The sequence below is a fragment of the Abrus precatorius genome, unplaced genomic scaffold (assembly GCF_003935025.1).
Source record: "Abrus precatorius isolate BTA unplaced genomic scaffold, Abrus_2018 Scaffold11, whole genome shotgun sequence".
Taxonomy (NCBI): Eukaryota; Viridiplantae; Streptophyta; class Magnoliopsida; order Fabales; family Fabaceae; genus Abrus; species Abrus precatorius.
In genome coordinates this window covers 24934297-24947834 of record NW_020874303.1, presented here as the reverse complement: position 1 = coordinate 24947834, position 13538 = coordinate 24934297, and the positions used below count along the sequence as shown (strand labels likewise).

Below are 13538 nucleotides of genomic sequence, written 5' to 3'. Positions count from 1 at the left end.
GTTATGATATGGCAGCATTCTAGAAATAGGTATGCTTTGGGCTTTGCCTTCTATATCTGGTTGGGAAAGTATTATAAACAAGAGCTTTCATTTAAAAAGGGTTGGTCTTAATATCTTAAAAATCTAAGGCTATTACCGGAAAAAGTTAATAATAGGTTGGTCCAAAATAGTAAGGATTATTTTTTTTATTAAACACTTGGAGAACAATGAAGCCAGAGATCTTATCCTTCTTTTTTGATAAAAACGCAGAGGTTAATAATTTGAATCAAACAGGAAAGTTAATCAATATATAATTAGTTAGCAGCCATTATCATTATATATCTTTTCTAAGGGAACATCATTATATATCTTTATTAAAGTATTAAAATGCTGATTTAACAGGTAATGTAGTTAATATCCAAAAAGTGGTAGGTCCACTAAAAAGTGAGCATATCTCCTTTTTCTAAAGTACAATATTTAAGTGCCTATTACTATTGCGCGTCATGATGTTTAATCATGGGGTTACTATCATTGCTGATGAAGCAGCAGGTATGCCGTGTGAAGTAGGGAGTCTTAGACATGTTATAAAGACTAAAAACTATTAATGTAATTTATTATACAATGTAGTGCTTTATTATTTTGCAAAATGTTAACTGCTGTGGCAAACATACATTCCTATCCAAAGTGAATCACGAAGATCGTTTCATGCATGAATTCCCAAAATATTGGATGAGAGATAAAAAAATCTCTTCTTCTTCACAATTTCAGTTTACAGTGAGTGGAAACATTAAAAAATGATGTGGTATATTTCGCTGGAGAGTGGAATATTTTAAACATAAAACAATGAAACATAAACTTACAAAATAAGTTCTCTTACTAAATACTTGTGTTTTAATTAAACAACAGTCAACTACAACCTTAATCTTTTTAAAAAGTTTATGACATAGAAATAGTGAAATAAAGTATAAGGAGAATTGGAAGAGAGATAGAGACATCAACAAACCTTTTTTTTCGAGAAAAAAAAGAAGAAAAGCTTCTCTCCTTTACCAAGTCATCAAGTGGTATATGTTGCTGGGGAGTGCGAAGGATAATTAAGTTTTCCCGTCACCAAGTTTGGTTTTTTATTGACTGCATCGAAATTTTGTGAATCGGTCAGCATCAGTGTTACTTTAAAATTAGCTTTATAGATTAAAAAGAAAAGCCATATTGACATTACGGGCAAAATTTAAGATTTTTACCTCATTTAATAATTTTCCATAAAATATAAAATTGATTGACTTAATTTTTTATTTTAAAATTTTTATCAAATAAATTAATTTAATGAAATTTTATATAAAAATAAAATTAACAAATATTTTATCATGTTATTTTATTTTAACAGATATTATATTTTAAAAATATAATTAAATATCAAATTTTAAATAATATAAACATAAATGTCTAAATTAAGTGAAATTTAATATACATAATCATAAAGATAATGTAAAATAATTAAATTGATAGATTTGTCAATATTATATTTTATAATAATTTATTAAGAGAGATAAATATTTAAATTTGACATCCAATTTTAATATATCCAAATTTTAAAAAAAAACAGTTAGCTTTATAAACGAGAGAACTGGGTAGTGACCAGTGAGAGTGCAATCATGCAAAACGTGGTTTTAAACTTGAACTCAGTCAAAGTTATTATAAAGGATACAATATATAATATTAATATACACGTAAACTCAGTTAATTTTTCACTGTCAATTGTTAAAGACAACAGCTAAGAGAAATAGCAAGCAAAGGCGGTGGGTTTTGGGTTATCGGAATCACGAAATAATATTGCACAAAAATTGCCTATCTTCATCCTCTTGGCCTCGCAGACCCTTCCCCTTTATCTGGACGTGTTCATCGAAATAAATGTGTGATTAGAAACATATTCAAAAATTTATGAATCTGAATTTAACATAAAATATTAAAATAAATGTGCATTTAAAATTAAATCCACTATTTGGTCCTCATATCTATCTATATGTGTGACTTAAATCAAACCGGATTATATTTTTAATAAAACCTATTTTATTTACAAATAACATATTCAATAATATTTCAAATTACTGCCCAATAACAATTTGACAAGTGTAATAGAGTGGTGAAGACAGCGAGGCAAGCGATGCCCATTCTCAGCCCATAAGCAGTGGCTCATTGGACAGCAAGGCCCATTATCATAAAACTTGAACGTGTCTATGCCACAGTTGAACGCATGGCAAACAGAGTGAGCTGCGACCACTGTACGAACAAAGAAAAGGCAAAAGAACAAACATGACTTAAAGAACGATGCCTGCACTGAAAAGACAGAACTACCCCTGCATAAAATAGTCGTTGGTGGGCCAGAGTGGAAGGAAACAAACAAAATAGATGGGGCCCAAAACTCGTGAAGAATTGACGAGAGAGAGAAGAAAGAGACATTAATGTCAGATAAATGAATGGGTTAATGGATTACAATTGGAGAAGCAAAGGGTGAGTCATCGATGACAATTGTGTCCTTTTCGGATAAGCCCACCACCTGTTTCCTCGAACCACCACTCCACTCTCTCTCTCTCTCACTTTAATATTAAATTTAGTGTTACATTATAAAATCGTTTTAGATGATATACGAATCTTAATTACGCATTAATTAAGTGAAAATATAGATGCTTGGGTGAACACAAGGGCCCACCATCATTGAGTACTATACACAAAACCACATCCTAAGTGGTTCTCATTTCCTCTATAAATAACTCCTTCCTCATCTCTTGCATTTCATCATTAACGTAACGTTTCTTTGAGGCAAACGGAGCAAGAAAAGTAAATTAAATAAAAAGAAAAAAATGAGTTACTTGAACCGTGTTTGGATGGCTGCTACGGTGGCGGTGGCGCAGGGTCACACAGATCCAGGCCACAAGTGCAAGACGGCGCTCAGCTCTATTCACCAGAACCGGAGTCGCTTGCTCTCCGGCGGATGCCTGTCGGATCTCCGGCCGTTGTCCGGCGTGGTGGGATCGGATGTAGCCGGAGCTCTGACGGGGAACTCTGACGTGCCAGATAGAATCAGACAGGCTGATGATTCTCTAAGGAAAGTGATGTACTTGAATTGCTGGGGTCAGGGCTGAAGCACCGGTGGCGTTGAGTACGGTGGAGATGGAAGTGTTCGCCGGAGATGTGAGTCCGGTCGATCTCGGATCTGAAGAGACCGAGTTGACCTTGACCGGGTTAGATCGGATGACTCGGTTGTAGAAATGTTTTGGCTTCCGATTTTGTAAATATGTACCTATTTGTACAGCAGAGATCGGGTTTTTCCCACTCTCGACAGTGGATGACGATGACGATGATGATGATAAATTAATAAGAATGCCTAAAATTACACAAACTTTTTTCTTTCCTTCTTGTTATCATCAACTATTGGCTAAAATTCAGCAAGTCTTTCAATTACGGTGATGCCTTTCTAATAATTGTATTTTTTTTTTCTATATAAAAAAATTAGGCTGAGAACCCTAATTTCTTAGAACAAGGTTGAAAACAATTCCTTTCCGACATATTGGTTTTGGCAAAATTTGAGCATACATATACTTCTTAGGAGCACGAGTTGTGTATTTAGATGGTTGCAACCTCGAGTTAATTTCCAAGTAAAACGAATCTTGATACATGATCCGGAATAGTAAATTTTAACCAAAAATTTCAAGTGTGTGGATGATTACTGCTCAACCAGCGAAGCGAATCTTCTGATTATGGCATCATTTGTGATAACTAGATTAACAATTGACTGATAATTGATCAATTGGTAAGGGGCTGCAAAGCCTAATCAGGGTCCTCATTCCTTGTTTTCCTCAGGCACAATTTGGTAGATAGAGAAAGTGAGTAGAAATAGAAGGAAAGGGCGAACGGTATGGCTAAGAAATTAAATCCACTTTCAAGAATGCTGTAGCTTCATCCAGTTATGGAGTATTTGAAAGGGGGAAAAATGCATTTATTGACTCTTGGTTAAACCAGATTCCATTTCCGTACTTGGAATTTCAAAAATCATAACACAACCTATAACAAAATTCCAGATTCAAATGATCCTTAAACAAGTACCTTGAATCAATAATGAAGTGCCAATCCTTGTAGTTCTAAATTCAAGAATAAGAATTAACTAGAAGAAAACTTACATGTGTTTTGATGACGGGTGGAAAAGAAAGAGAAAAAAAAAGTAGAAAAATAAATTAGATTAATTGAAATGTAAAAATATAAAGATTATTTTTATTTACATTTTAATAGAAATATGCTGAATAATTTGTAATATTTTTTCAATACAAAGGTTATTCTATCTTTACCTTGTGTCTTTATTTTATATTGCTCCATTTCATGGCAACACTAAACCAAAATGTTTTTGGGTTTCACTAAATTTTTAAAATTTCATTCGCCATTTTAATATAACCAAACTCATGAAATAATATAATTTCAGTGATACAGATTTTGGTTCATTGTATTTCATTCGAAATTAACCTAGGCAATAGCATTTTTTTACAGTGACTTTTTTGCAAAAAAATATAATTTTGAGGTCTCTATTGTGAAACCAGTCACAAGGACTAAACTGCAGTATTTGTAACATGATGCCTCCCAGAAAATCTCAGGCTGTGCAGTCCCAAGAGCGAGGGGTAACGAACACAAAACTTTGTATTCTCAGAATCTCATCTCATCTGTGAATGAATTCGGTGGATGATGGCAGTGGCTGCAACCGCAAAATCAACAGCGAGGTTCATTTCACTGATAAAACTTCCTCTATCCCACTTTCACTTCAAGCTCTCCTCTCCTTCACTTTCGACAACAATTAGGTACCCCTCATATCTCTCTCTCTCTATTCTCTTTTCATCTAAACAATAAAAATCGCATCTTTTTAATTCCTAAATCAATTTTTCACTCCAATTTTTTATTTTCCGACTCTCTTACTGCTTTAAATGAAAGTATCTATTCCCTTCGTTGTGGAAAGTGAAGTTCCTAGGGTGGCCCTCAGAACCTCCTCTCATGAGTCATGATTATCATATAATGACATATGCTGCAGCCTTTGTAATTCACAATGCTGTAATAATTTTGGATTTTACTGAGTTTAACGGATGCACTTAACTTGAACAAGGATTGTATGACTATTAGCTGTAACTTTTTCCTGGTGGGAAGTATTTGATCCAACAAGATTAGCTTATCATCAAATATGGAATTTTGCTTGAGCTTTTTAATAGTTCTGTATAGATTTACTTATTTTGATTGAGCCTGACTTATCGTTCTTAGATACTTGTGGTTTAAGGCTTTGATTGGGAGTTTGGAGAGAAAAGGAACGCGAAGGATTTGAGGAGGGTGTTAACAAACCCTCTCCCCAATTTGGGGGAACTTAAAAACATGAGTTCATGAGGGGTTTTAAATGGTTTGTAAAAACTCTTCCTCATATTTAAAAACTCTCAAACAAGAGTTACATTTTTCAGTTATTGGGTATTTGGCACCGAAATATAAGTCTTTGTGACAACTAGTTTTCAGTCACATGGAGCTGTATTGGATTATTGTTGATTTAAACTTCTTAGTGAAAAAATGTATGATTAATTAACTGAAAATTGTTTTGTGGTCTATAATGAATCTGGCCGTTTTTAACCAGTAAAAGTTAATTCATTGGCGCTTGGCAGTTTTCAGGTTTTTCCAACAGAGGCATCTTCTCATGGTAAAGAGAGAGTGACAAATGAAGTCCTGAAAGAATTTCTTGCCACCGTTGAGAATGCATCAGCATCCAGTGAGAAAGTCTATTGCGCATATATTGATAAGATATGCAAAGCTGGAAATCTTTCAGCTGCAAGTCAAATGCTACAAATTTTAAATGATAAGAACATTGGTGTTACCCTTGATGTGTATAATCTCATATTAGCGGAGGCAAGTTGGAAGAATGACATTCAACTTTCTTGTCAAGTTTTCAAGAAATTATTGTTGTCATATAAATCCCCAAGTGCAACCACGTGCCTTAAGTTTGCCCAGGCTTTCACAAAAGTGAATGATTGTGTGGAGCTACTCAGATTTATTGATGAAATATTAGAGATAACGTGTTCAAGCACATCATTCTTCATAAACAAGATCATTTTTGCCTTTGCCAAAAGTGGACAGAAAGATAAGTCCTTGGTGATATTTGATCATCTTAAAAGACAGAGGTATAGTCTGGACTTGATTACATATAATATAGTTCTGGATATCTTGGGTCGTACAGGTCGGGTGGATGAAATGCTTGATGTGTTTTCATCCATAAAGGAAACTGGTTTTGTCCCGGATATTGTTTCTTACAATACCCTAATAAATGGCTTGCGGAAGGTTGGAAGATCTGATATGTGTTTTGCGTATTGTAAGGAAATGATTGAGAATGGAACAGAACCAGATCTGCTTACATATACTGCACTAATTGAGATTTTTGGTCGTTCAGGAAATGCTGAGGAATCATTGAAATTCTTTAGGGAGATGAAACTGAAAGGGGTTGTTCCTTCAATAAATATCTATCGATCACTAATCCATAATTTAAATAAAACAGGGAAGGTTGAGTTGGCAACAAAACTTTTAGAGGAGATGAATTCATCATCAACTTGTCTAGCTGGTCCAGAAGATTTCAAGCAGAAAAGAAGGCGAAGAGATGCTTAAAAGTTTTAGTTTTCAGTTTCATCTGCTTGAGGTATTCTAGTTCATAAGTTTACGTTGGTATGTCTTTGTCTGAGACATCTTTATTGCAGTATGATGCTGACCATCATTTGTGTATGAAATGTTGATGTTAGAGACATGCAAAGAAGAGTGTAATATTAATCAATTCGGTTTCATCATTACTTATTCCAGACATGCAATACATTCTTTGATTTTTATCATCAAATAGAGACTGCTCAATTGTGTAATTTCTGTCATAAAAGGTGTCTTGTGTGGAAAATACATACTTGGTAATTATTCACTTTAATTGGCTCACTGGATTCATATCAAAGGATGTTGAAATTCATTGTTGAGACCACCTACTTTTCAAATTCCCCTTTGTTTATTAAAAAAAGCACATTTGGTTATAGTTCCATGATGCCAGAACATGATCATTATCGGTATTCTCGTTAGAGTACGTGAAATTTGGAAAACAGATAACTTGATTTTCAGTCTAGAGTGATTACGAAGTACGTTTTCTTTTCTTTGTTCCCCTATGTTTTCTAGAAAACAAGTACCAAGTTGATTTTATTCTAAATTTTTCACCTTCAAAGTTTTCACCTAGTCAACCACGCACAACCTGCTTCTACCAACACTTTTTTTGATGAAACAGATGCATGTATGATTTAAGATCTAGCATAAAATTCTCCATGATCAGCTTTTGACCTTGTTCTATTACAACAAATGTATGAAGTTTAAAAAATATGTATAGGACACTGCATTGAAATAGTTATAAACTTTATATAACATTTGTGTTTGACAGGGGAAAAAGGTTAACCTTTCAGGCTTTAACCACGACCACTAGACCTGGTGTTATTGGAAAGTTGTAGCTTGTGTTACTTCTTCTGTATGTTAACTATTCAAGTTTTCACGAGAAATCCAAGGGCAATTTATTCAAGTGCCTTGCTGCAAAATATCAACTATAACAGAAGCCCGTTTATCCAAGAGACGATGACAATTCTCAAACTGTCTCTAATTGAAGGAGGAGCAAAGAGTTGTAACTTCAAAATATCACCGTACTAAATAGTGAATAGCAGGTACAAGAAATAAGAGTAACATAGCAACTCAAAATAAATAAATGTTGTCTTGTTTTGGTGACTTATATACGACTAGAATCTCTGCCAAATATGTATCTTCTTGTCCAATCTGATACGACTAACACCCTTGTGCGCCAGCTCACTTGCTTGCTGAGAATAAAACAAAGATAATAAAGGCATTATACACAAATATAAGAGCCTAATATTGTGAACTTAACAGTATTGGTCATTAGTTATTAGTCATTAGTACCTTGCATATACAGAATACCAAAGCCACTGAGTGCTATGACCCATGGAAACCCAATCTCCAGGAAGTTCTGCAGCTGCTTGCTCTCCACCAAGAGGAGCAAATTGCCCAAAATGCTTATACCTTGATAATATTCAACCAAAATTTCAGTTATTAGACTAGGACAAAACAAGGAAATACCACAAGATACCCCCATTCGTTATTTTATTCTGGTTCTTTAGTAGAGCAAAATTTAATTCAAAATGGTTATTGAAACATATTTTCATATGAAACCATTTTTTATGCTCTATACATTTATGTTTAGTTTTGGATTACGCCCTTTTTAGCCCCAGGAAGGGTAACCCAAAATCATTGTACTCGTGTTTCTGCTCAACTAAAAATTCTTATACTCTGAATTGTCAATTATTTATCTTTTTACAATTTCTTAACCAAAAATACCACACACAAGCACACACATTTCTTTAGTTAGCAACAGGTCTGATGTATGACAAAACTTGCGATATCTCATGATAGTAATGGGCGGATAAATATTTTTGTTGAGGAATGTCATGGCATAAAACTTCGTCTGAAAACATGTTTTATTTTAGTAATCTGTATAAAGGACACTAAAACGTACATTTTCTGAATAATATTATATCACATTTATATGGTTGTTATTGTAATATGCTTATTATATACAACTGAGTTTACCTAAAGGGACGAAACTTATGACGTCCAGATTTTTCAAATCTTAGAGGGCCTTCAGGATGCTCTGTACAGTGATCCCTGCGGTTCAAGCAACTAGCCAGATATGCACCCTGCTGTGCAGCAACCTAGACATGCCAACACATTAAAATTTTCCTCACCATGCATTATATACAAAAAAATATATCAACATAAACTCTTAAGGTCAATAACTTTTTGGTAAAAATAAAGTTATATATCAAATTTTTATATTTTTATCGTAACAAATATTTAAAAACAAACAAACAAACAAAACCGTGATGTTTTTTTTTTTCCTGCAAAAGAGTGTGCATAAGCAAGCTTTGAATTGCTGGAGAAATGATGCATACCTGTGCAGTTGCTGGCAAAGTCTTCAACTGTGAATCCACACGACAAAGGACAGACTTAAACTCTTCCATGTCTATTTCTTCCCTATCATTTCCTTGGGAATCTTTCCACAGAGCAGTCAAGTCAAGCAGATGTTGGCTCTTTATGTAGTGTTCCACTTGCGGATATCTTAAGATAATGTCTTCCATCACATCCTTGAATTCTTCTTTAGTTAAGGTACCAGAGTTGTCCTTGTCCGCAGCTTTAAAAATGGCCAAGGTATCATCCTATAAATACGAAAAATTATCAGGTGCTCGGAGAGCACATGATTCAAGCTACTTATATCTTGTCACGTGTCAAAAAAATTTAAAATATACGTGTTAGATTTTGATTGGTTGAGATTACTATAGTTCTGGACCATAGAAAACTTTCTTTATAATTACAAGTGAATGAGTTAGATGCCAAATACCTTCATTTTAAAAGAAGGTGCAGTACCTACAATATCATCAATTAAAATTTAAATTTCACTTTGATAATATGTGTTAACCTTTAATTTTGATCTTTGTTAAGGTAAAACTTCGATTTTAATTAAACAACAGTATCAACAATAGGTGTAATACTGCACTTAAAATTTTGTTCATTAGTCATGAATGTAAATTGTATTCGGAGGGTCTCATCCATACTGATAAAACTTGATCGAATTAACTAGTTTTTAAGTGTTCCAGTTCAACTCAACATTGGTGAAAACTGATGGAAAATCGATTGAAGTGGTGATAAATAATCGGTTTGATCAAGTTGCTTTAATTTTTAATTTTTTGGTAATTTTGTTTTCAACTAAAGATATTTTTAACAAATAAAGGTTTAATGTTCAGTTACAAAGGTCCATGCATGAGATTCACTGATAAATTATTATTTTTTAATTTCTTAATATTGATTTCTTTACTTAAACAACGTATAAACTTCTATTTAACTTGATTTTTTTTCATGATTCGGTACTAAATTATTACAATATTATATAATATAAATATATGTACTTAATCATCGTTAGTTTAATCACAGTCAAACTAGGAACCGTAAACTATAGAGCTTAGTTCATCCTACTCGAATTCAAGATGGTCAAATAATTTGGATGAGTCGTATAAAATAGTATATACAATAATACACCCATAAATGTAGAAAACCTGTAAAAGCTCAAGAATTACCCTGATTTTACGCTGATTTATTGAAGAGCAATCACCAATAGCATACACAGATTCACATCCCTTCACTCGTAACCATTCATCCGTTGCTAGAATATTCCTCTTACCCTGCGCATAGAACAATCCTAGCTTATACAGATTTCATAAATGTCACTACCCATTGTTCTATTTACAAGAAACAAACACTCTATTCATCAAAATCAATAAAAATTAGTTATATTACATATCATAAATTTATACTCTATTATAAAAATATGCACAACATTTATAGTTTTTATATATTAAATAAATTAATGTACCTACTTTTATTTATACTTTGTTAACATAAGTCTAAGAATATAAAAAGAATTTAGTAATTGACGCATTTAAAAATGTCTTTCTTTTCCTTCTATTTCTTTCACAATGGGTGTCTACAAAACCAGTAAAATGCTTGGAATTAAGCATCACCTGACCAATTTGCTCCATAAAGTCTCTGATAACAGGACGAGTTGCAATTCCTGTGGACCAGACAACCAATCCATGGGGAACAGAACACACTTCTCCAGTTGATTTTACTTTCATTGTGATGTCCTTATCATTAACACTCACAACACGACATCCTGTCTGAACTTCTATACCATCTCTTCCAAACTTCTGTTCAGCAAATGAACTAATTCTTTCATCAAACCTACAAGATTGAATTATGACATTGCAATTAACTTGTGAATTCCATAGCCTGTGTCATGGAAATATTGTGATTTGAAAAGCTAATGTCAATATTTTTTATACATAAAGTTAGCAATACTAGAGATTGAAGAAGTGATCTTAAAGAGATTCAAAGTATTAGAAAATAATAATTGAGAGTATTGTCAGTGTCAATGTTTTCTTACGTGTTCAAGATGTGATCTCCTGATTGAATCACTGTTATCTTCACTATATCTTTAACAGATGGGTACAAATTGACTAAATCTTCTTGGACATAGTCATGAAGCTCAGCAGCAAATTCCACACCAGTTGGACCCCCTCCAACAACTATGAAATGCAAATTTGTCCTTCGTTCTTCTTCAGATAAAGATGGAAGAACAGCTTTCTCAAAGCAATCAATCACAGTCTGTCTAATCTTCTGAGCATCCTCTACCTCCTGTGAGTGATGATATAATACAGGAATTGCACATTGGATATAGCACGTTCAATGCTCTTATGATATTTTCCAATTAAAATTAGAATTTTATATTGATATTTGACAAAATTTTTGAAGTAAAACTCTTATTTTGATTAGAGAATGAGACTAGAAGTACTACTGAATTTAAAGTTTGTCAAACAAAAATATACCTTTAGAAAATGACAGTTCTCCACGACACCTGGGGTGTCAAATGTATTTACTTGTGCTCCTATTGCTACAACCAAATAGTCATAGTCCAAAGAAAATTCGCCATTTCCCACTAAGTTGTTGTCAATATTGGACCCACATAAAACCTTTTTGTTTGCAGAATCAATCTTCAAGCATTCTGCCTCCCAAAATTTAATTTCTCCTTTTCTCTGCAATAGGATGGAAACAACAAAACTCCATTACTAATTTCCAAGTGACCACAGAGTGATAAAAATAATATCAAGATAAAACATGGTCATGACTCTAATAATCCTGTTTTATAAGTTGAGCTCAAAGAAAAGATACTAGTGCCACTTTTTTCTCATATAACACAATTACATGTACATGTGTGATAATTGTTAATAAAAAAAAATCACATACACATAGTTTATTCTATTTTGTAGAGCTTTCGCTTCGTATTATTTACCTTTTTTATGATGTTTCGGACTGGCTCTACAATGCTTCGTGCTTCAACTGTCCCACAGGTGACACTAGGTAATAAAGGTGTGAATGCAAAGTAGTTACGAGGGGAAACAACCTGAACATCATATAAGGAAGCATCGAGATCCTTAAGGAAACTGGTACCAGCCCATCCTGTTCCAAGAACCACCACTCTCTTTTTCTTGGGCACATTAGGATCAATACTAGGAGCAGGAAGTTTGGCATCTGATTGTAATTCTGAGTATGCAATCAAACCTCCACCACTGCAGTTTTCATTTGCAGGTTAACTCAATGAAACATAAAAGTTCATTACCTTAAAAATGTCAAATACAATATAAGTTGCCTGCATGGCAAATAAAGACATTGATGGATGCTTCACATAACACATAGATACCATGATTATCCCCGTACACGTTTGGATTCACGTTTGAATGAGCATACATTTACGTTTGCTTCAACGCTAATAATTTTATATTCTACTTTGAATTAACATTTACAGGTTATTTTAACGTGTTTTCAAACACATGCGAACCGTCTCTGTGATTACCATAGTCAAATATAAAGTTCTAAATTTCTAATAACTACCTACATTCACTCAGAGTTTTCCCTCTAATCTTTTACAATTATAATTCTCTGCATCAACAATGATATTTTATAGATCTGAGTGCATCCTTAGCAACACAAACACTAAGGTCACTCTTACATATTTTTCCTTTGTGATGTTAATAAGCACAACCACTAAATATATCATGTGAAGCATCGTTCAACAATATTCCCACTTTCATCCACCGATTACATTGATCATATAATAGCATGTCATTAAAAAAATGAAAAAAGAAACAGATGGAATTATGATTATGTTGACCTTAGAGTGCAAAGGAGAACAACATTGGAGCAGGAAGGGGAGCTATGGAAAGCCTTGGAGAAGAAGGAAGCAATCTTCATTGATGATATTAGAGAGAATTATGACAGAAGAATTGGCAACAGAACAAAGTTCGGAGCGTCAACTTCTAAACTGTGAATTTCTGTTACAACCTCAAACGCAGATTCAGTTGTCTACCTTACACTTGGACAGTTACTCATGATTAATGAAGGAGTAAACACGTGGAATGTCCTTTTCAATTCAAAATGTCTTTGCACATAGGAACATTTCGTCCCTTTCCTTCCTTTTTTATAGAGAAACTATTGATGCACTTTCTTTTTTGGCAAAATGCCAACGATTTTTAATCTTCTTTTAAAATTAAGATTTTGTGTCATGTTATTTAGTTTGTTGTGTTTTTAAAAATCAAACTATCCAACACTTTTAGATGCACTACTCCTTATCATTTAGGTGTTTCTATTAAGTTATATAATTACTGAGTTTGCTATTCTTGTTACATAATTTTGTGATTATTTTTATTTTAGACTGTGTATGGTATTTTATATATAAAGATATATATATATAACAATGGTTTATGAAATGATGCGTGTGCTGTGATCACTATGTTTAGGCGAAATCGAGTTTAATATTTGACCAGAGAGACATATTAGACTCTCATGATACAAATTCATACAGG

The 13538-nt window shown here is 33.3% G+C and overlaps 3 protein-coding genes across 3 annotated transcripts; 2 read left to right on the top strand and 1 right to left on the bottom strand.

Moving 5' to 3' along the window:
- The first annotated feature begins 2774 nt into the window (after positions 1-2774).
- On the top strand, positions 2775-3529 carry LOC113854499. Its single transcript, XM_027485509.1, has one exon. The coding sequence runs from the start codon at positions 2835-2837 to the stop codon at positions 3114-3116; it is 282 nt and encodes a 93-aa protein (XP_027341310.1). The 5' UTR covers positions 2775-2834; the 3' UTR covers positions 3117-3529.
- Positions 3530-4614: 1085 nt separating this feature from the next.
- On the top strand, positions 4615-6940 carry LOC113853537 (pentatricopeptide repeat-containing protein At1g11900). Its single transcript, XM_027483946.1, has 2 exons — positions 4615-4817; positions 5655-6940. The coding sequence occupies exons 1-2, from the start codon at positions 4702-4704 to the stop codon at positions 6643-6645; spliced, it is 1107 nt and encodes a 368-aa protein (XP_027339747.1). The 5' UTR covers positions 4615-4701; the 3' UTR covers positions 6646-6940.
- An 820-nt stretch (positions 6941-7760) lies between these two features.
- On the bottom strand, positions 7761-12927 carry LOC113853536 (external alternative NAD(P)H-ubiquinone oxidoreductase B1, mitochondrial-like). The gene is made up of 10 exons (XM_027483945.1): positions 12848-12927; positions 11969-12245; positions 11505-11711; positions 11063-11313; positions 10641-10860; positions 10197-10301; positions 9018-9281; positions 8656-8777; positions 7969-8088; positions 7761-7868 (listed from the first exon to the last, which is right to left on the bottom strand). The coding sequence occupies exons 1-10, from the start codon at positions 12925-12927 to the stop codon at positions 7781-7783; spliced, it is 1734 nt and encodes a 577-aa protein (XP_027339746.1). The 3' UTR covers positions 7761-7780.
- Positions 12928-13538: the final 611 nt, after the last annotated feature.